Here is a 22,194-nt window from a genome sequence, read left to right on the forward strand (position 1 = left end):
GTGGCTGGAGTCAGCACCGTCGGCCACCACATTTTGAATGCAAGCATGGGGGCACAGTAGGTCAACTTATGCTTTTATTTATGGTGATAAAACCCTGTCCTTGCCCCCACTGGAGTCACTGCAGATGCTATTTGTGCTTGGGAACATGAGATGCCTCTCTGTGCTGGGGTATGCTGTTGAATCGGTCCTACACATGGCAGATTGTTCTGTCCGTGCTGAGAGCACGAGGTGACCCATTCACTTGTGTATTGCAGTCCTTGGGACATTCCTACAGGGCTTTGTTCCCTTTTTCTTCTGGTTTTACCCCAGCATAATTCCACCATAAAAATCCTTCCAAACTCTGCTGAAGCAAAGAAGACAGAATAACCTCTGTCAAGAATTTTAGATCATAATAACCGCAGGCGAGAAAATTTAAACCATAAGACTGGCCAAAGCAAATTTTTTTGAGAAGTAGTTCATAAAGGACAAAAAAAAAAAAGATAGTAAATGTTTTCAGACACGTCCATAGCAGGAAGCCTGTCAGAGAGCCTGGCAGGCTGCGAGGTGACTGGGGTGTTAAAGGGGCACCCAAGGAACACAAGGCCATAGCAGACAAGCACAAGTAATCCTTTGCATCTCTGCTCACTCTGGCATCGGGTGTTCAGGGAGGTTCCCCCAGCAGAGCAGGTCTCCATGGCAGACCAGCCCCAGCAGCTGTTGCAAAGAGAAGTGTCGGTCGATGAGGTCCTGGAAGAAATTGGCAAAGGGAGTAGCAGCATGTTGCCAGGACCAGGTGGCATCAATGAGATGTGTAACCTGTCGCTTCGGTTTGCCTCGCTACCAGAGCAGTGGAAACAAGGAGCATTTTTTAGAGGTTCCTAAAGGACCTGAGGAGCCACAGATCTGGAAGAATGATTTCCTTATAGGCACTATGCTACCAGAAAAAGTAGAGTTAACAAACATTTGAAGGAATATAACGTGATAGGACAAGAGACGCACAGCCTTTAAGAGGAAAATCAGGGCCGTGGATCTGCTGGAATCCCCAGAGCAAGTCAACAAGTGGGCAAAGGTCAATGTAGTGAACTGCCTTCAGAGGACCATTGGACAAGGTCTCAGAGAAACTAAGCTGCAGTTAGATCAGAGGAGAGCTCCTCCTGTGGATTAGTGATGTTGGAAGATGAAGGGTGGAGATGAATAGTCAGTTTTCACGACAGAGGGAATTAACCAATTAAGATTCATAGCATATGCTTTAACATGATCATATGCATAACATATTCTCACATAATCTGAAAAAGACGGGAAATAGGAATATGGCAGCATTTCCTTATCATATCCAATTCTTCAGATGACCAACGCAGGCCTGACTATGAGGAGATACAGAGGGATCTCCTGAGACTTGAGTGTCTGCATGATAGACGTAGGAAGTAATGCACTTGCAGAAAAACAACCCTGATTATACAGGTGCAACAATGGTTCTAAATTAGTTATAATTAATTATTGCCTCTCAGGAAAGGGGCCCAGGTGTCACAAATTGAGAAAGCATCAGCTCCAAAGGCAAAAGGCAAAAATAAGGTTACAAACAGTTGGAAAAACACATCATACCGTTGTAGCAATGGACAACTACACTATGCACCTCCACAGTGAATGTATTTGTGGTTCTGGTCATCCCATCACAGAAATTATATGGGACAACTGAAAAAGGGATATGGAAACATGGCAGTGGTGAACAAAGGTATGGAATAACCTCTGTTTGGGGGAGATTAACTAGATGAGAACTCTTTATCTTGTAAAAGAGGTCAACAAAGAGGATATTGGCAGGGGGTCTAAAAAATCGGGAGTGGTAAAAAAAAAAGAAACGGAATGGTTAGTCATTGTTCCTCATAACACAAGAGCTAGTAGGCACACAGTGAAATTATAGAAACAGGGAATGGTTAGTCATTGTTCCTCATAACGCAAGAGCTAGTAGGCACACAGTGAAATTATTAGGTAGCAGGTATAAACTGAACAAATAGGAATGCTCTTTTGATGCAATGCATAATTCAGCCACTGAACTCATTACAATTGGATACTTCCAGCATCAAAATAGAAATGAGGTAAAAAATTACTATAGAAATTGAAGAAATAGCCACTAAGCACAAGATCAGGAATACAATTTTTGACCCAGCAAGTCTCCTCATTGCTGATTGTCAGAAACTGGAGGTTATATCAGGTGAATGCATATTATGTACTTGTACCTGGCTTTCAAGATGCTTTCCCTAGCTGTTCTCTGGGGGGCAGCTCTTGGAGAACGGAAACTCAGTGGGAAGGATTTGATCACACCCACGTGTACCGATTGTTGTGGAGTTACTCAGGATTTACTCTGGTTACTCCCCAATGATGGAGGAGCAAGGTAAGTGGGGTTTAGGTGAATAAGAGGGAGCAGAATTCAGCCCCCACATCACTACACCACAATTACAGAGAACGGGGGGTGGGGGTGGGGGGGTGTGTGTCCACCCCCAGCATTTTGCATGTGAAACAGGCATAAATCCAGAGGCCTCTTGCTGCAGGCAGAGAAACTACCATGTAATTTGTATTTGTGCAACTGAGAGCAAAATCTGGGCTGAGACCTTGGAGTCACGGCACCCAGCCACCATCCCCAGCTGGACACCTATTGACCTTGGATGAATCAGCCCACTGTGCTGAACACCGGCTTCCTGACCTGCTCAGGAGAGGTAGAGAACTTTCCCACCACTGCCTGCAGCTGCCCAGGGAAGCATCAGCCAGGAGGCTACGTACGGGCTCCTTCTGGGCACCCGCTTCAGCTCCTGTCTTGAGGCTGCAGTGAGAGCTCAGCCAGTCCCAATTTCCACGCAGGCCTGGAGGAAGAGGTGATGAAGCCTGCTTGGGCAGTGCAGCGGGGAGCCCTTTTTGGAAGGGCTGTTTAAAGCATGCCAAAGAGCCTGGGCACTGCTGAGCACTGGGAGCTTTCCCCAGTGATGTGACGGGACTCCTTCTGCAGGATGGAGAGGTGGCAGAGGGGCTTTGCACCTCAGCGGAGGGGTAGCCCGTGCCTGCCAGCTGGGGTGAAGTGAGAAAGTCTGCTGCGTGAGGGGGAGGAGGCAAGTGGTCCTCTACACCTTCCTGCAGAGCGGAAGATCCTGCCAAGTTGTCTACAGGGAACCAGCACGTGGCAGCTGCTGAGGTCGCTTTGTTTTTCTCTACAGGCCTGATCATCTCTGTGTCTGACTAATTCCACTTCCAGCCTTTGGCTTTAGGTCCTTTACTGGTGGCAAGGCAGGAAGAAGCACTTCTGCTCCGAGAGACTCAGTATTAACTGCTGGGAACATATCACTGTCACCCCAGGCATGACAGCACCTTGGCAGGTTTGGGATTTCAGGCATCCAATTTAATGAGATTCCTTTTAATTCCCTTCTGAGCCTTAGCACTTGCAAAATATATGGCCTGACCCCTTGCTCCTACGAAGCACAACATAGCATCTTGAAATATGTAAGACCTGGGGGGTTTCCACTGCAATTTTGTGCTGGTGGAGAGCTTGCCTTATTAGGCTAGCACTTAGCTGACTGTGTTTAATCAGCCTCCTGATGCTGTTGCCTGACAGAGAGAGCTTGGGAAGAAAGATGGGAAGGACTGAGGTCAGGAAGTCCAGGAGGTCAGCAAAGTGACCTGCGAGTACATAGGAGATAGAGGACCCCTTCATATTTCAGAAAAAGCAAAGATCTGTTTCCAAGTCTGCTGACTCACGGACTCTGGAGATGATCTCCTGTCTCTGAACCCTCTGTGTGTGAACACAAACCTCCAGCTCAGCCTGATTTGGGCTCCCCTAACAGTATCAATGGCCCTGCTTTTCTTGAACTCTTTTCTGGTCCCTTGAATGGCTGCTGGGAAATGCAGTTGCAGCAGATAGCCTGCGTGACTATCCTGTGCTGTATTTTTAAGGGTGGAAAAATACAGCACCTCGTAGGTAGTTGTGCCCTTATATTTAACCCTGTGCTTTTACATGTGATCAGCCTTTCCAGTCGCTTCCAGACTGTTGGTGGCGGAGTCCCTAAACAACTGTGCAATAAACCTGATCACAGAAAGCACGGAGCATCCACAGCCCCCGCTGACTTGATCAAACATTGTAGGTGCTCAGCACCTTTGCAGATGAGGACTAAGACAGCCATAACAGCAGTGGTTTCCTCTCTGTGCCTGTGGTCAGCAGGAGACTCTTAGTCCATCACAGTTCCTCCGAGCTTGGTCTGAGCTCAGAACCTGCCTACAGACATAGCTGATATCAGGAGAGGGATATACCCATTAGTGAAGCTGTTTTGGGGAAGGAGGGGACTGGACAGAATTTGGTTTTGGATTGAGAGGCCTTGGAGAAGATAATCTTCTGTACAGACCTAAATTAAAAGCATGGGCAAGTAGGGCAAGGTTTCCACTCTCTGCTGCCTGCAAGCCTCCCTGCTCTTTGAGGGAGGACTAACCAGGGAGGAGGAGGAGGGAAGCTGTGTTGTCACAGGCCCATGGTGCTGGGCGCTGATTGCAGCACAGATACTTGCACCTCAGGGAGTAGGAAAAGACCAGCTAAAATCTCAAACCTGGGTCAGCAAATCACCAAAAGGTGGTCGTCATCCTAATTTTTACTGAGAGGGATGCCCTAGAGGGGCAAGCCTGCGATGACAGACACCTTTACCCGCTTCCCAGGGCCAGGAGTGTCCTGCATGCTACGTACCTTCTGTGCTCCTTCACAAATTCAACCAGCTCCTCTTCTGTGTAAGGCTTATCAGGGATGTGAACAGGCTCATCCATAAACGGTTCATAGAAGTCCACCTCATTCATCTTCAGACCTAGCTTCTTGGCAACCTGTTGCAGTGCAGATGGTCAGAGGTGAGTGAGCCTGACGTGCCTCTTTGCCTACCCAGAGTCTCTCCCGGTGGCAGAGCTGAGGTCAAGGTGCTTACGCTCTTTCAGAGCATGCACTCTTAGGGGTGGCCAACAAAATGTGAATGGATCTTTCCTTGGTTAAAAAACCACTGATGCTCTCTACACTACTGGTCTCAAGCACTGGGGCAGAGCAAGGCCAGAGTCAAGGTCCTGCAAACCTAATGGGGCTGGCTTCTGAACCCAGACCAGGACGTGCCTCCATGCTGCAACAATGGCCTTTTATCTTGCGACAGGGCCAAATCCAAATGCGGACAACAATACCACAAATTACAGGAATGCTGAAAATGAGAAGCTGGAGCCAGATATTAAATCTGGGAGCATCCTGAGCTTCTGGAAAACAGGTGGTAGAGGCTGTGAGCTCCCATGGTGAGGTCCGTGGATGCTTACCCCTTTGTCGAAGGTGGCAAAGAACTTGATGTATGGCTGGAAGTGTTCGGCGGCTTCTTCAAATGCTTTGTAATCTAGAAAGAGAAAAGGGGAATGAAGAAAAGATTTCACAGGCAGCTGGCCACGCTCTGATCAGCACAGACGGCACTAGGGAAGAACAAACATAAATTACTGCAAAATACATCAGATGACGGCACTGTGTTTCTTCCACCCTTCCAGCGTTTACAAGCAAGGACCATTTCATGTGGAGTGAACACGACACATGTTGTGCAGCCCCATAGTGCTCAGGAAAACTACAGATCCTGGCATGCCATGCTTAACTGGGGCTGAAATCAGCAGCCCTGTGAAGCAGGTCCAGGGCTTACAACTCCAGCCTGTTGATAAGGGTGTTTGCAGCTGCCCGCTTGCACAAGCAGTAGTCCAGCCTGGGAAATACATGGAGTTGCTCCAGCATTCATGATTGCTGCCATTCCCTAAACAGTCACCGAGCATGATTAGGCACGCTCCTCCTGCTGCAGGAGGAGGGGGCAGGAACGAGGTATGTTTTTACTGTTACTGGTATCAGGTCCTCAGCTGGGGTCAGGAAGGATGCTCTCAGCCTGGTGGGAGCTCTTTACAACAGGTATTTCCCACCTTTCTTCAAAATACTTATCACTGAACAGCGTTAGGGGCACAGGCCTGCCCAAGCTGCCCTGCAGCTCATTTTGAGCGGGTGAGAAAGCTGAAGGGAGAGGTGGATGGGCTGTTGCGGTGCAGCAGACCAGGTGATACGTTGCTCATTCAGGTAAGAATACCTGTCTTTTTGCTAAAGGCAAGCCTTGCAAGTGTGGGGTGCACGCTGCCAGCGCTGCCCGGAGAGCAGGGGGAGCACTCGGGGCTGGCAGAGGAGACTGCTGGGGCTTGCCGGGGAGAGTCTCGGGTGAGGGTTTCTCAGGACTTGTGAAAGCTGATGGTTTTGCCTGGAATGGTCTCTGAGTTGCACATCCCTCAGGGCATGGCACCAGCCTCTTCTCAGTCTTGGGGTTCAGCGAGGAGAAACAGGTCAGTGCCTCTGCCAGGCTGCCCTAAGGTGTCCTGCTTACTGCTGCTGTACGTTTGCCAGGTTAGTATTTAATGTGTGTCCCCTTCTTTCCCTTTGCCTCCCTCCCTCTTTCTTTGACCTCTTGGGCTCACTGCTCATAAGAGGGGGAGTTTTGCTCCCTTTAGGTGCTCACCCAGTGTAACTGTAACCTCCGGTGATTTTGGGTGAGGTAGACTTACTTTTCTTCAGGAAACCCTGGATAATCGCCCCCTTCTCTTGCTAGCAGACACCTTGCAGAAGGGTCACCGCTGTTGGCGTAGGAATGGGCTCATGCATAGCAACAGCAGAAACTTGCCTGCAACCCCATCTCATCCTCCAGGAACTTTGGCACTGTCACAGCCTGCCATATACCCCCACACCCTTAATGTTCATGCAGAACCAATGCCTGGCCCCCGCACCCCCAGCCAGGCTCCAAGCCCCATGAGGAACATATTCATCTTACGTTCAGAGTCTTCTCCTTTGAAGTAGCCGATGAGTTTGATTTCGTCATCGATTTGGTCAAAGGCCTGAAGCTCCAGCTTGCTGCTTAGGATCTCCACGGGGTCTTCTAGCAGCTGCCATGACAAATGCATTTGATAACGCAATGATTTGCAGCACCAGCCTATGCCTGGCAGGGTGTGTCACTAGCAGCCTAAGTGGGGAGAAAGAGGTCACCCAATTTCTCTGCTGCTGGAAATCCTACTTAGTGCTCTCTGCCTTAATGTGAGGAACCAAGAGATGCAGGTCACCTTCAGAGGGAGCTGTTAGTAGGTTCACTGCATAGGTTGAAGCATCAAGAGAGAAGATGAGAGAGGTCTGGGTAATGCAAATGGATGCTGAGAGACCTGCTGTGATGTGAGATAAGGGGTAGCAATCGCAACTGGCTTTAGAGTGGCTGAAAAGAAGGGAGAGCAATTGAAAGGGGCTGGTATGGAGACTGTGAGGTTCTGTGAACGACGGATGTATTTGTTTTTAACTGTAATTTGCTGGAAGAGGTTACTGCAAAGAACTTGCTTTCAGAAAATATTAAAACCAGCATGCTAGAGTGTGGCCAGACGATGTTTTGGAGCAGTGGAAAGTCTGGATGTGAATTTTCCTGGCTGATCCTCCTATGCAGAATGGGTTAAACCCATGCTTTGGCCCCAGACATGTCACAGTCTTGATGAGGAAGCTGGAAGACCTATCTGCTGCTTCAGCCTGTCATTAGTATAAAATTTGTTTCTGTTTTCTTAACTAGCCACTGCTGGTGAAAAGATTTGGTCTGATTATTTTGCCCAGCAATACTGGTGTAAATCAGGTTGTGGCTTCACTAGAAAAAAAAAAAAATGCAGGCAGGCCACTGTACAGCCTACAGAGGAGTAGAGGACCTCTGGGTTTGCTTTCCTTTGAGAGCAGGCTGCGAGGCACCACAGATGTGTTTGTTTTTATTTCCCTGCTTTGTTGGGTATTTTCCCTCTTGAGTGAAAAACACACAAACAGAAATCCTTCCTCTCTTCCTTTGTTCACAGAACATGTTTTTTCAGCAGCATACCACAAAGCACAGCAAACAAAACCTCACAAAGTGCCTTACGCTGCACCCCTTGCGAGTCATGCTCCGGCGTGTGGCTGCGTCTCTGCTGTGCCCAGAGCAGTGTGGGCAGCTCCCTGCTGCCGTAGTGGCCTGAGCCACGGGAACCAGGGATCCCACCGCTGCTGGGGTCACAGCAAAGCCCTGCCCTGCCTCTGGCCCTCCTGGGCGGGGCAAGACGCCCGCTTCTGTCCCTGAAGCCACTTATATGTGTTTTTGCCACAGTACCTGATGCATGCAGCCACAGATGCATTGCCGTAGGAGAGCTGAGGTCCTAGGGAGCTGTTTCTCTTCCCCAGACGTGCCTCTTGCCACTGGCACTTCTGCACCGCAGGTCACCGTTTAGGCAACCTGCCACCCTGGGAAATAAACCCTGCTGGCTCCGCCGCTTGCCTTACCTCCCTTATCTGCATTATTGCACGGCTGCTCATAAAGGGAGCCTCATTTCAAAGGAAAGCCAAGCCACTGCAAAATGTTTTCACTACAAAGCAAAGACCATGTTTCTGGGCTGTTGGAATAAAATGTAAAGAGAAGCGTAATACGTTGATGAGGGAGTCAGCATCTCTCTTGCATTTAGGTGCAAGGGTGAGTACGTATTTGCACCCATGTACAAAATGACCTGAGAGCACTAAGTCCTAGGCTCTTCTCTAACTCATGGCAGTGCAATTTGGTAAGTAAGTTCACTGAAGAGGCAGTAGTACACTACGTTGTTTGTGCGGTTGTGTCTAGAAATGGGCAAATAGTTTGCAGCATATACCTTTTTCAATGAATTGAACTGCTTTTAGTTGCCTTATGGGAATGCTATTTCTTGGATGTTTTTTGAAAATAACTCTTCTTTAAAAAAAAAAAAAGAGTGAAAGATTTTGCAAATGGCAGTGTTTGCATGCCAACTTGCTAACTGAGGTGGGTGACTAGCAGTTAGTTATGTGGGATTGTTGCTTGCTTCCAAATACTCCATAAACATGAAAGAGGGCAAAAAGTCTTTAAGATGTAAGTGATTGGTGGCATATAAAGGTACCAGCTTTCCTGGGAACTCATGGTCAGACAAGTATTTGGGAAGCTTGCAAATGTCATCTCTACCAGCGTGTAGCAAACAGGGATGGCACTTCAAATAAAGATAAACCCGTGTTTTTTAGCAAAGGGAGTATTTGCAAGGTCTGCTTTGAGAGGCTTTATCTAGCTCTGAGCTTATCTGTGCTTACATCCAAGAGGAATTCCACCAAGACATCTGTGGCCAGTTCCCCATCAAATTCAATCAACCGCTCCTCCTTAAAGACATAGAGACTTCCCTCTTCAACTAAGCCTGCAAGAAGGAGACAGGAAACATAATGTGGTCAACGTCACTAAAAGCATTTTTACTACAGTGTATCTTGCTTGTTATTCTAGCAACGCCTCCTGGGAAAATGCAATTGCCAGTTTGCTGAGTTGATCCAGTTAGAAACAACATGAGCAATCTCTTGACTGATGTTTCATGGCATAGGGACAGACCTCAGCCAGAACTTGTTCTTGCTTCTTCCCAACTGTGGAACTTTTTTGTTCAGGTCACAGTTTGGCCTCAGTTGGAAAAATTCTGTACCGGGAACTTGTTTTAGTTTTGCTATCTATAATAATTTTGCAGTAAATAGTACTGGGCTTTAACTGACATCCCAAACTTGAACAACTTGACGCTAGATGGAAAATGGATTTTGATGCGGGCTGTGCTCTCTGCCTGGAGAAGGCTGAACTATGTCAACATAAACAGTGAGCTGGAAGCCAAAGTGAGCTTCAAACTCTCTGCAGCTTAGCTAGCCTTGGCAAAAGGGTTATAAACCTATGGTAGAGATGCCACAGATGGCAGGCTGGCAGATTTGAATGGTATATCACTGGACTGAGGGCTGGTTGCCACAGCGTCTCAGTGAAGGCTCCAAAATCAGCAGCACTAAGGTCCTGCAATGCATGATGGCAGGGTGCCATGGGTCAAGGTGGTTGGTAGTTTGTTCCTTCTTGGAGAGGCAGAAGCTCTCACCTTTAGTTTAGCTTCCACCAGCACACTTAGCCTCTAAGTTAGGAAAGAAAACTACAGTCCACTATACAGCCCAGAATGCTTAAACAGTCTCTGACCTTAAGTCTAGTGGTATATTTATGTGCTGTTGTATTTATGTGCCATAGTATTTCCATATTGCTTTGTGGGCTAAAATATGAAGGAATCACCAGCCTCTGGAAGGCAGCTGTTTCCAGGGGTGAGCAATGCAGCAGCGTTTCACCTTTACAGGAGGTTTCCTCTTCTGCTCTGGGGAGCAAGTCAGGAAGGGTTGACACCTGGCTGCCAAACCATTGCAAGGCTGTGGCTCCTCCGTTAGAGGCTGGGGGTCACTCTGCCATGGGGCTGGTGACATTTGGGGGCCTATGTGATGTCCCTGTAGGTTTTGGTTCTGCGCCGCTGTGTCAGACCTGTCTCTGTGCTGAAAGACCAGGGAGTTACTTCATGACACCTATCTACGGTTTCTGCTCAGCAAGCTGTGAGCATCCACCCTGTCATCGCTATGGCATGAATTGGCTTTCTTTTTCACTTGGTTTGGTTTGGTTTTGGCACTCTCAGCCAGGAAGCTTTTTGCTGGAAGGGTGTTGGCTCACCCCTCTCATCCTCACCCCCCGGCTTGATCCTGCCCATGTTGGGGTGGGCAGGTGGTCAGTGTGCAATTGCCATCATCACCCTCCCCATCCTGGTGACAAGGATTTGGCTGTCCTCTCTGGGGCTGTCTGTCAGGCATCACTCCAACACCCTCTCCAAGCTATTCCAGAGATATCAGATATGGGACTCACCTAGCTTTTTAGCAAGTTTGGCATCCTTCTTGGAGTCCACCATCCCGAAGCCAATGCTTCTGGGCTCCAGGACCTGAGCTGCCAGCTGTGGGAGGAACCAGAGAGCCCAACGTTAGCGGCATTAACACCGCAGGGTAGCTAAAGGGCATCATACCCTGCTAGCATTGCACGACAGACACAAGTGACCCATATTCTGCTTTCAGGCAGCACCAATGGGTGGGATGCATCACATGCTGCCTCCCTGCTGAGATAACGCTGCCCGGAGGTCACAAGGGTTGGGTTTCTTCCCACTATGTCGCAGCACCGAGTTTGCTGGCAATACCACATGCTGCTAACTGCTGGTTGACACTCGGACATCAGGAGAGGGCTCCCAGCTGAATCGGGGACACCAAAGCAGTGGGCACGGCTGGGAGAAAGGCCTGTGCCATCGACACAAAGCAAAAGCTGTCTCCTCCCTCGTGCCTTGGTGGCCTCCTGCGGGGGAGTGTGACATGTGGGCACCACGGATATTTTAACTCTGGAAGTGCTTGGCGCCAGGCAGCAGTGGCTGCAAACTGGAGGGGATGCAGGGCACTGTTTCCTTCGTACATGTGATGGGATGGCTAAAGCAGGCTCCCAGCAAAATAAAGCAGAGGGACTCCTGGCTTTGCAAAAGCGGTCCCTTCTCCTGTGAAATGCTTTAAGTCATGTCTCCTATCCAGGCTTCAGTCACCCCCCAGTTTCTGGTCTCCTCTTTTTCCTAAGGAAAGGAGGCTAATCCCAGCCATGCTCGTGTTTGCCTCCTCGTAGCTTCAGAAACCACTGGCCCCTGTTCCCACCATTTTTGATGAAGGGGCCTCTTGAAGGTATCAAGTTCCTGCCTGTTTTGTGAAAATAGATATGTGAGGAAAGGAGAGACGCTCTGCAAGTGCCCTGCGGTGGAAGTGGCCCCGAGTGAGACCCTGTGAATTCCAGATGGGCTCCGTAGAGATGCAGTCACCCTGGGAAATGAGCCCACTTACCAGATCACTGACTTAGCCCCACCACAAGCATGCCAGAGACCCTACAAGGTAGTAATGATGCTCTGAGACCACCAAGCAGCTGTAAGAACCCCCTTCTCCTCCCTCTCCCATCCTGCTCTACGAATGCCTCTGATGCTGATGGTCTTCTTGCTGTCCCCCTTCCCAACCCTGCCGGATGGGAGGGACAATGGGGATGAGGTGTCAGGGGCCTGCAGGACAGGAATGTCCCTATTAGGGCACAGCTGCCTGCACTCAGCTGTGGGAGGCTGGAGCGAGGCAGAAGAAAAGCTGTGGCTAGAGGGATGGTGGGTTGATTTATGAGGATCATCCTCCCCCAGGACCCATTTTGGCACCATCCCCCTGGCCTCAGAGCCGGCTTGAATGTCACCCAGTGGCGCTGCCCCTGCAGCCGCGCGGCCCCTTGGCTCCATGCTATAAATAGCCTCCGCCTGTGCCCGGCCGCTGCGAGAGCAAGTGGCGATTAAAGGCATTGGGGAGCAAAAGCGGTGGAGCAGCCCCCTTGCCTGCACACCAGGGCATCATGGGGCCAACCAGCTCCCCATGCTGGCAGTGCCCAGCCCTTCCCCGAAATCCTGGGGGAGACTGCGGGCACCCTGGGGATCAGGAACCTTGCTTGGGTGAAGGGGAGTGATGGAGAACATGGTTGTCTTCTCCCTTCCACCAAATACATGTACCAAGGCCTGTCCCAAAGCCCTCCAGAAGGATGTATTCTCCACTAACCATCACAGCATCACTGCAACCTTAATCCCCCTGCGGCTACTGGCCTGTTGTCTTTAGGGGGAAAAGCTGCCATGTGACACAAAAGGGGTGCTCCGTGTTATGCAGAAAACACACAGTCTCACCGCTCTTTCCTTGTTCTATCTCAGTGCTTTGAAATAAAGGTGAGGCTGCACGTTCAGGGCTCATGCTTACAGGGGATACTGCCTGAATGGGGCAGAGCACTGGTCCATATTTGCACATCCATTGATAAAGCATCTGAGCACTGGTCTGACTCATCTGGCATCTCATCTCCTGGCTCAGGTCACGGTCATCCATGTTAGAGCACCTGAGAGCAGCTGATACCCAATAATGCAGGGAGAGATGGACTCCTCTTGTGAGCTCCCTAGACATCTGCAAGCGGGTAGTGGTGGGAGAAGCTGTTTTCTGTTCCCCATTATGGGGATCTGCATTTACTGGACAAAGGGATGGAGCCTGTAGGATCATCAGCTTTAGGGGACATGGTCAGCAAGTCCCCGCTTGTTGGCAGTTGTGTAGACCAGCAAGAGGTTCCTCAGAGTCAATGCTTGAGGCTCTGGCTGCACTGTGACCAGAGGTAAAACACAGAAAGCCCAAGGGAAGAAGACTGTCCAGTCATGTCCAGTCCAGTCCATACTTGATCTAGCTACTTACAGCTATGTTAGCCATGTGCCAGATGAAGTCAAGGCAGTTTAAGCCCGATAGTTCTTGACTCCTGCACACAGGAGATGGTTAGAGTTTTTTGGGGGTGTTTGAAGAAGCCCACAAATGCGCAGAAAAGCTGCAACACCTGCTACAGACAAGTAGTGTGAGCGGGGCGTGAGCAGGGATGTTTGCAAGAGAGGAGGCATTGATCAGGAGTAATGTATGTCAGCATGCAGCGTACGCAAGATAGCTCTTTGGAGGGGTGTGGGTGCAGCTGTGTAGCTGTGAGCATGGGAGATGCTGGGAAAGAGTAAACATGTCAAGAAAACGTGGGTGATGGGATGAAAGCCTCTTTGTGTGAGACTGTGGGAGTGTGCACTTCGTTAGGGCTCGGGAGGCAAAAAAGGTCACAGTAATGCTGGAGGTGTGCCTGTCGGTGTGGCAGGGCTTGTGTGACTGTGTCTAGTGAGACTGTCTCTAGAAGGTGTATGTACCGTGGGTACAAGTGTTTGGCAATGTTCCTCTGAAGAGGCTCACCCTGAGAGAAGATGTGCAACAATGTGCGTATATAGGAGAGCGCGTGTGTACAGCGTATGCGTGCGCCTGCGGGGACAGCTGAGAGCTAAGTGGGCAGCCTGCCTCCTTTGCTGGGACTTTCATGCTAATAAGATAATGAGGTGAGAGGTACAGCCTGTGCCCATCCACAGAGCACTGGGGTCCTGCACTGGGGAAATCTTTATGCAACATGAGACTCTCGGGAGCTCTTTCCACTGTGGCAGCGCCTGGAGGCAGGAGACATTTGCAGGGTGTCAGTACTTACGGTGGCTTTTTCAACTGCAAGTTTTGCAGGGTCTGGACGTTGCTCCTGCCCTTGCTTTCCCTGCTTTCCACTGCAGCAGGTGAGTCTGAGCAGTGCTTAGGTGAGGACGTATTCCCACACCTGTATTTGAACCCCATAAGGCAGCAAAATATAGAGTTGTGCTAGAGGCACAGCAGCTTGGCTAGTTGCCCCCTGCTCATTACAGTATCAAGCATTTATATATCTCCTTACAATATTTTCTGATTCCATAATGCTAGTGGGATTTGAATGCAGATAATGTTTCTAATCTTGACAATCCTCTTGGCTCAGGACCTTGGGACAGGGGCGGCTGTAATGTAAGAACACAGCCCCTCCTCCTCCCCCTCCTCCTCCCCCTCCTCCTCCCCCTCCTCCTCCCCCTCCTCCTCCCCCTCCTCCTCCCCCTCCTCCTCCCCCTCCTCCTCCCCCTCCTCCTCCCCCTCCTCCTCCCCCTCCTCCTCCCCCTCCTCCTCCCCCTCCTCCTCCCCCTCCTCCTCCCCCTCCTCCTCCCCCTCCTCCTCCCCCTCCTCCTCCCCCTCCTCCTCCCCCTCCTCCTCCCCCTCCTCCTCCCCCTCCTCCTCCCCCTCCTCCTCCCCCTCCTCCTCCCCCTCCTCCTCCCCCTCCTCCTCCCCCTCCTCCTCCCCCTCCTCCTCCCCCTCCTCCTCCCCCTCCTCCTCCCCCTCCTCCTCCCCCTCCTCCTCCCCCTCCTCCTCCCCCTCCTCCTCCCCCTCCTCCTCCCCCTCCTCCTCCCCCTCCTCCTCCCCCTCCTCCTCCCCCTCCTCCTCCCCCTCCTCCTCCCCCTCCTCCTCCCCCTCCTCCTCCCCCTCCTCCTCCCCCTCCTCCTCCCCCTCCTCCTCCCCCTCCTCCTCCCCCTCCTCCTCCCCCTCCTCCTCCCCCTCCTCCTCCTCCCTTTAAATTCATACTGCTTGAAATCTTGGCCAGCCAGAGCCCTTGCCTTTGTGTCAGCCTCTATAGTGAGTAATTTAGCTTCAAAAGCTGCATGGGGAGATGGAGGGGAGAAACTGCGCTGGAAGAACTGGACCTAACTGGTCATGCAGTCCCTGAGGTACAGCAGGAGCTTTGGGCAGGCAGAGCTGGCTGAGAGCGTGAGCAAAGATCCCAGTAGCTTGTAAGCTCGTATCCCATGCACATTTTGCAGCCTTCCTCTCATGTGCATGAAGACTTTGCAATGCACACTTTCTAGCCACAGGATCACAAGCTGTGTCCTGTGCCGCCTTGGGAAAAGGAGGTGCGAGTTTGGGAGCACTCCTCCTTTTTCCCACTTCCCTCAGCTAATAGCCATACTTGGATTTGGGTAAGCATGAGGGAACGCATGGCTCTCTGGGATGTGTGAGATGTGCCAGCCCAAAGTGAAGCTTGAGTATCATCAAGTAAGCAAGCACCACCTCACCTTGGATGGTGTCAACAGTTACAGGCAATCTGAATAACGGGGATGGAAAGAAACAACTCCCTGCCAGAACATCTCAGCTTCACACCTACCATACCCATCTGAACTTAGGTGTGATGCTGGGAAGCTTTCAGGAGATTTAAGAAGTCCCACAGGGTCATTCTGAAATCCTAAGTTATAGAGCAGCAGAAGTGTCACCAGTATAAAGGTGTCAGGCTGCCCGGCCACGATTCTATTCCAGCTGCAAACAATAGTGATTGTGCCGAACCTTGCATTTGGTCAGTATTGCTGCTAAATGGCAGACAAAATCCAGCAGAGAGGGTTACAAATGGGGGCGGGAGGGGTGGATGCGTCAGCATGGTCAGTTTTTCATCGTGGAGTGACATTATGGCTTTGTGGCCTGGATTTTCTTCCCACTTCTCTAGCACCTGCCTGGAGCTCCCACAGACAGTAAGGCTCATCTTCCCCAGCCGCTCAGGCTGGGAGGCAGGGCAGTGGGGACGTTTGGGTCTCTGTGAGAGCCGTCATGAGTAAACTTCTCTTAAGCATGGGGAGCTTTCTGTTTCCCTAGCTGACAGTGATGGAAGAACAAAAATCAAGCAATGCAAGGAGGAGAGCAACAGGAGACAATGAGGGAATGTCCTTCAAGCAATCTACACTTCTCCGCTGTTTCTCTCCTACTCTCTTTAAAGCTGCAGTTTATGTTGATGGTCAGAACCTGGTTGATGTAATGATTTTATATCCCAAAATGTTAGGTTTTTATTTTCAGAAACAGCAGGAGGATATGGCAAAATTCTGGGGTATTTCCCCAAAAGCTTTGAATCCTTATGCCGGACTCATGCCTTCACGCTACGGTTGGCTTCTCTGTTGTTCGAGCTGGTGGGCAGTTTGTTGGAGAGCAGAGGGGGATACCTCTCCTTCCGAATGCTGTACTGTCTCTTCTAGCATCCCCTTGCATACCCCACCAGCAACATTTTGGGTTCTTCCATAATTTGGGCTGGCTAATTACAGGTCCTGAAGCATGGTGGTGGTCAAAGGGAAGGGACAGAAGCCTGCTGAGCAGCTGCCACTAAAGAAGCCACTCTGCTGGCAGCGGGACCAGGGGAGACCGTGTTGGTCCCACCTTCCTGCCCTTTTCCACCACCTGAGTTGCCCGGAGAGGCTGTTTATTGCTGAACCTGCCCTCCCAGGGGGTCGCTGCTCCTCGGACTAAAAGGCTAGTCCCCAAATATGGAACACCCAAAGGTCACTCCCGCGGAGGTGGCTTTCACAGGTAATGCTCCAAGAATGCCGCTCCAGGGCTTTAATTGCTGCGCAGCCGCTCAGCCCAGTCAGACATACAATGTGCTCTTTGGCTGCCTCCCTAAAGGTTTCACATAGTTAGTATTTTTATCCGCACCAAGCATCCCTAATTTTAGCGAGCTGTAAGCCAAAGCGCAGCCTCCCCAGCCGTGAGCTAACCGGGGCCAATGCCCATGCCACCGAGCGCCCACGGGTGCAGGGGCCACCTGCCGCTGCTCCCGGCCAGTCCTCGCTGGCGCTGCATCACAGATGTTTTGCCGACTCAGCTGGGCAGCTTGCACGCCGAGGACAGCCCAGGGCATGCATGTGTGCATGCATGCATGCATGTACTGACCCAGGTTGTGGGGTCTAGGACGGTGCCTGGGGGCCACCCACTAAACTCCCCTTCGACAAAAAGGAGACCGGAGGCGCAATCTGGGTCCTCAACAAAAGTGAGGCCATTGCTGCCTTGTTGTCTTTCTGGCCTCAGAGAGGCTGCTTTGAAACCGAAGGCTGGATGCCACCGTGAAGCCCATGCAGGGCACAAGCTGGCTCCTTTCAGTAGGTGCTGGAGGAGGGAAGCATGCTTGATATTCAGCCCGTTCACCTCCGCAGACCATTGCTCATGTCATTCCTATGCCTCCAACTCCCAGGAACAAGCCAGATTTCTTGAGTTTCTGACCGAGTGGGTGTGAGCCAGCACTTCTGAAACCCCGGGCAGCCCGGGATGCTGCAGGCAAGAGCCGGGAGCTCCCACCCTGCATCCGCAGGAAGGATCAGGGAGGAGGGGCTCTGGGGGAACGGAGGGGTTCTTGAGACAAGAAAGGCATTTTACCCAAGGAGTGAGCAGAGAGAAATAAGAACTGAGGAAAGCTTTAAAAACATGCAGCCCCCTTTGAACAGGGTTCGAGGTGTCAGAGGTCTGCTAGCTGATGGCAGTCCGTCTGCTGCCAGGGCCAGACAGGGTTCCCAGAAAACGGACGTATCATGTACAGCAGCTGGCCTTCGCCAAAGCTGTGCCAGAGAGCGTGCAGGAATGAGCACCATCAGCACTGCTTAGGAGGGAGCGCTGGATGTCTCGGGGTGCTGGGGAGGGGAGGAGCGAATGCCTGCTCTGCGGCCCCCCTGGGAATTTAGTTCTTTGCCATCGCTGCTTGTTCTATTTCCTTGGGCAAGGTTTTGTCTCATGTATGTAGGTAAATCCCAATGTGCAAAGGAAAATAAAAAAGGAGAACTTGGACCTTGCTAAGTCACTTCTTCCCTAGGCCATGCATTCCTTGCCTGGGTGCCTGTTATTTAGGGACAGAGGCTGCAAAGGACATCTTTGGTCATCAAACCCGGGACCATGTCATTCAATCTCTGTCACAACCTGGTCAATGTCCATTTAAAACTCATTGGGCTGTTTTTCCCTAGAGGTCTTCCTCCTCTGGTGATTAGGGACTTCCTAGTTTCCAGACTTGGTTTATTCATAGCCCATTTGTCCTTAGGCTTTGTGCTTAAATAGCTCTTCTCCCTCTTGGGTGTTTAAAGAGAATTATCGTATCCCCTTTCCATTCTCCCCACAAATGAAGCTCAGGCATGAAGGAAGGGCAGTCACAGGCTTTGATTAGTCTGGTTTTAGATGAAGGACACTGGCAGACCAAGCTCTGGAGTAAGGTCACAGTGGGCAAGCATGGCAACAGCTACCCCAGCCCGCAGGCAGGCTCCTGAGAAATGTCAAGGTCTGGGGTGGAGAACATGAAAAGATAACTGTAAACACCATACATGTCCACTGAGTAGGCGAGTGTGAGCTCAAGCTAATCCTTTTGAGGCCCCCCACTCAGGATGGGGCAAAGGCACCTCATTATACAAGAGTGAGACCCTGCCTCCCGGGAACCAGCCCAGCAGGAAGGCACTGGGAACCCTCGCTGGCACTTTTTGGGGAAGCTGACTAGTGTGGCAGGATGGCCGAGACCTAAGGGGATGGGCTTTTCAACGTTTTTCCTCAATGGCATTTCTGAAGGGAGGAGTGACACAGAAGGAGTCTCCGTGCAGCTTAAGGTCTTGCACGGCACCTACAGAGGTTGTCTGCAACAGCTGGACAGTGAGAAGAGCTCCTTGCTTCAGGGCCAAGAAAACCTACAAAACCTAAGCAAATTTGGCCTTGCACTGTGTCAGCAAGCGAACCCAAGCTCACAGGGGTCTGCCACGTCTCCAGGTGACATTTGCATAAAAGTTGGGTCTCTGGATGAAACCAGCTTGGTTTTCGTTAGATCCTGGGATTACAGCTGGTCTCTGCTCTGAGAACTGCTGTCAATACACATCTCTCCAATCATACTTCAGCAGCTGAGAAAGATGCCTTTCAAAGAGCAGTATGGCATTGAAAGCAGGGTCTTATGCTAGATGCTGCTCATGCAGCCAGTCCAAACTCACTGCTGGGAACTGACAGAGGGACTTCAAAGAAAGAAACTGGGCAATAACAGGTAAAGCAGCCTTGGAAATTGTTTCTGCCACTGTTACACAGAAAGACCAAATCACATACTTGTCCCTGGATGTCAACGTGCCCATCTGCGAAACGGGGAGCTCTCTGTAACTTGTTTTCGTGACTGGCATGTCAGTGAGTGAAATCCTCCTAAGTGCTACTGCTAAAAATCAGTGCTCTGCTGGCTGTTGATGAATTGAGACCTACTTACAGGGTCTCAAAGGGCAAAGTAATCAGTGCACACTTTTTCCTTTTCTTTCCCTTCCTTCCTTATTTTTGCATTGACTTATCTGTAGTGGAAGCCACTGCTTTAGTAGCCATGGAAACCAAAACTCCTCTTTTATTACGGGTATGCACAAGGCACTTGCACTGTAGGCTTCTGCAAATACCTATCCAGCCAGGTGTGCCTCGTGTCTCACCCTGAGGACTTGTTCTGTAGGGACCCAAAGACCTGACAGTTTCTGTGACACTCAGTGAATATGTCTTGTATAACGTGTCTACCCAGCCCAGGAAATTGTGTTAAGGCACTGTCTCATGAACATGCCCATTTTCAAAGAAAAAGACTGAAATCTGAGTCCGTGAAACAAACAGAGAAGGGTGCTTAAAGAAAGGGCTTGGTTTTTTATTTATATATATATACACTCTACCTAGAGATGGGGATAAACTAGAATCTCGTCTCTTGGTTCCTATGAATTTCTGGGTTGAACTACACAGACCTAAACTTGTAAACCTTTTTTCTGTGTTGCATCAGAAGCAGAGAAAGACTTTTTGCTATATATTACATGGCTCTGAACTCTCATGGGAACATCTGCTCTCAAGAGATTTCAAGACCATGTGGGTGGAACTACCCCAAAACCAGCTATCTTGCGCCAGTTTTTCCATCCTGAGCTGGAAGCTGCAGTAGTTTCAACACTTGAAAATAAATCTTTGCTCTCAAGTGAACTGGGAGGTAGACTTTACACCCAGTTTAACCCTCGCCTTTTACTGGATTCAAAATCTATCTTTCCCTCTCACACCACAGGTAGCTATTGGCTGTGGTTGGGCACTGGGAGGATCTCATGCAACGTAATCTCATGGATGTATATTCCCAGGTTCGTAGGAGAATTTTTCCCTTGTGTAACAGAATTGGCCAAATATGTTAAGGAGTTTCACTTTGTTCTGCCATTTATTGCTAGAGGCCGGGCTGATCCTAGACCTCATGTGGAAAGGGGAGTACGATGTCCCTCTTCTCTTACCTCTGATCAGACTGGTTTGTGCTAGGGCAGTTCTCCATGAATTTTCAGCCCAGGGACACTGTTGCATTGAAGGGCCTAAAATATCTGGGCTTGACAAACCTCTTTTTTTTAAGGATATTACACATGCACACAGATGACAAGGGAAGAATGACAGGGGAGCCAGGACTGAGCGAGTTTCAGCAGGGGAGAGGGTAAGGGAGATGATGGTCTGCCATTGCAGGCAGCCTGCTATGGTAGTGAGACAGTCTCCGTTGCTGGAGAGAGCTTCTCAAGTGCAAAAGGAAATCCTCTAACCACACTGCTCGTTATTCTTGTTACATGATTCCTAGAGACAGGGGCTGGCCCACGGGAGGGCAAAACTATCCCAATATTTAGGAGATTCAGAGATGAAAGGGAGAGGGGAGAAGGTCTGAGAAGTGGTGGTATGAGACAGGACGAAATATGGCAGGGGAGCTATGGAGGAGAAGAAAAGCAGAACAGATATTTCTCAGCTTCACTGCTTTGGTCTTGTCCTTTTTTGCCCCTTCTTCATTAAAGTTGAGACCTTTCAGGACAAGTAGCTTTTTTTCTAACTTGTCTGTTAAATACTTATTGTGAAGCCTTGTGTCCAGCTGTTTCATCTGCTTCTTCACTGTGCTCACCTGATGGGGCATGTAGGGCTCTTGTAAACATCACCACAGAGTAGGAATAGCTACTGTTAGCTCTGGGACTCCCTGGTTCAACCTCTGGCATTGCCCTGTACGGAGGCTTTTGCCCACTCAAGCTGCAGGTGCTTTTCAGTAGTCAGTGGTGCAGAGTGGAGTCATAGGGGAACGGCAAGCAAAAGAGAAGAGCCCTTTAACCTGAGCTGTGAAGCAGCTGTGAACAGCTCATGCTGTCTCTGCCTTGGGTTGTCTTATTACAATCCTTCCCCAACCCTTTTCCACCCTAGCCAGAAAGCAGTAGGCAGCTGCATCTCCAAACATTGCTTTGACTATTTTCCTGACAGACTAACCCAACAGCCCCCAGCTTTCCCACCCTGACCTGAGGGGCTGGCACTGCCATCCTTGGAGCTGTTGCCATGCACAAAGGATGGTCCAAAGAAGCTGCTGTTGCTCCCAGAGGGGCTCGGTTGTCCCCGGACCCTGTCCTCACCAGGTAGCACCCAACAGCGTAGGTGGCAGGAGCTGTCAGGACTGCTTCGTGGTGGTCTTCACCTCCATTCCCTTTCTAAACTGGAAAGGGACTCTGGGCTGCATGGCAATCTGGTCACAGTTCCCAGTACGCCTGGGTGCGGGCAGCTGAAGACCCTGTGTGCTGTCCCACTGTAATATCAGCTTAACGATGGCATCATTACGAAGATAGCTGGTGTGCACCCTGAGCTTTTGCCAGTGTCAGTCAGTCCTGCATGCTGGGCTTTTGTCCTGGGAAGGAAATTTTTCTTATCATATCACTTTCTTCTCAGTCTGCTGTTTGTAGTTATGTTTGGTAAAGTCCTTAAATATGTGCTTAAATTTACTCACGTGCTGTGAGTTTATCAGCTTGATTTCCTAAGGATGTGAGACCCTTGTGATTCTCTTCTCTCTCCCCCAGGTCTGTCTGTCAGCTGCCTCCCCTAAAAATTTTTCTAGCTGTTGGCCCTTTTCGGACGAATTTTCTGGAGGGAGGGATCTCAGGCATAATAAAGCTATTGCAAGCTTCCTGAAAAGCAGGGACTTGGAAGGAAAGAGACTGAAGTGCCCTGAAAGAAGGAAATGTCACCACATGAGCTCAATCCCTATCAGACACCAAAGGACCCAGGTGAGAGAGAGCCTCATGGACTCCTCACTCACAGGAGAAGCCCCAGTCAGAGCTTGTTACTGACCACGG

General features: G+C 50.3%; 1 protein-coding gene across 1 annotated transcript in view; it reads right to left on the reverse strand.

The window, feature by feature from the left end:
• Positions 1 to 22,194, reverse strand: part of CASQ2 (calsequestrin 2) — a 35,591-nt gene that overhangs the window by 9,904 nt on the left and 3,493 nt on the right. The window contains exons 2-6 of the mRNA XM_009274534.2: positions 10,722 to 10,806; positions 9,122 to 9,222; positions 6,816 to 6,927; positions 5,293 to 5,366; positions 4,694 to 4,824 (exon numbers count right to left, since the gene is read on the reverse strand). Coding sequence (XP_009272809.1) covers positions 4,694 to 4,824; positions 5,293 to 5,366; positions 6,816 to 6,927; positions 9,122 to 9,222; positions 10,722 to 10,806 — 503 coding nt within the window. The remainder of the gene's footprint in view (positions 1 to 4,693; positions 4,825 to 5,292; positions 5,367 to 6,815; positions 6,928 to 9,121; positions 9,223 to 10,721; positions 10,807 to 22,194) is intronic.

Source organism: Aptenodytes forsteri, unplaced genomic scaffold, assembly GCF_000699145.1.
Source record: "Aptenodytes forsteri isolate BGI_AS27 unplaced genomic scaffold, ASM69914v1 Scaffold379, whole genome shotgun sequence".
NCBI lineage: Eukaryota > Metazoa > Chordata > Aves > Sphenisciformes > Spheniscidae > Aptenodytes > Aptenodytes forsteri.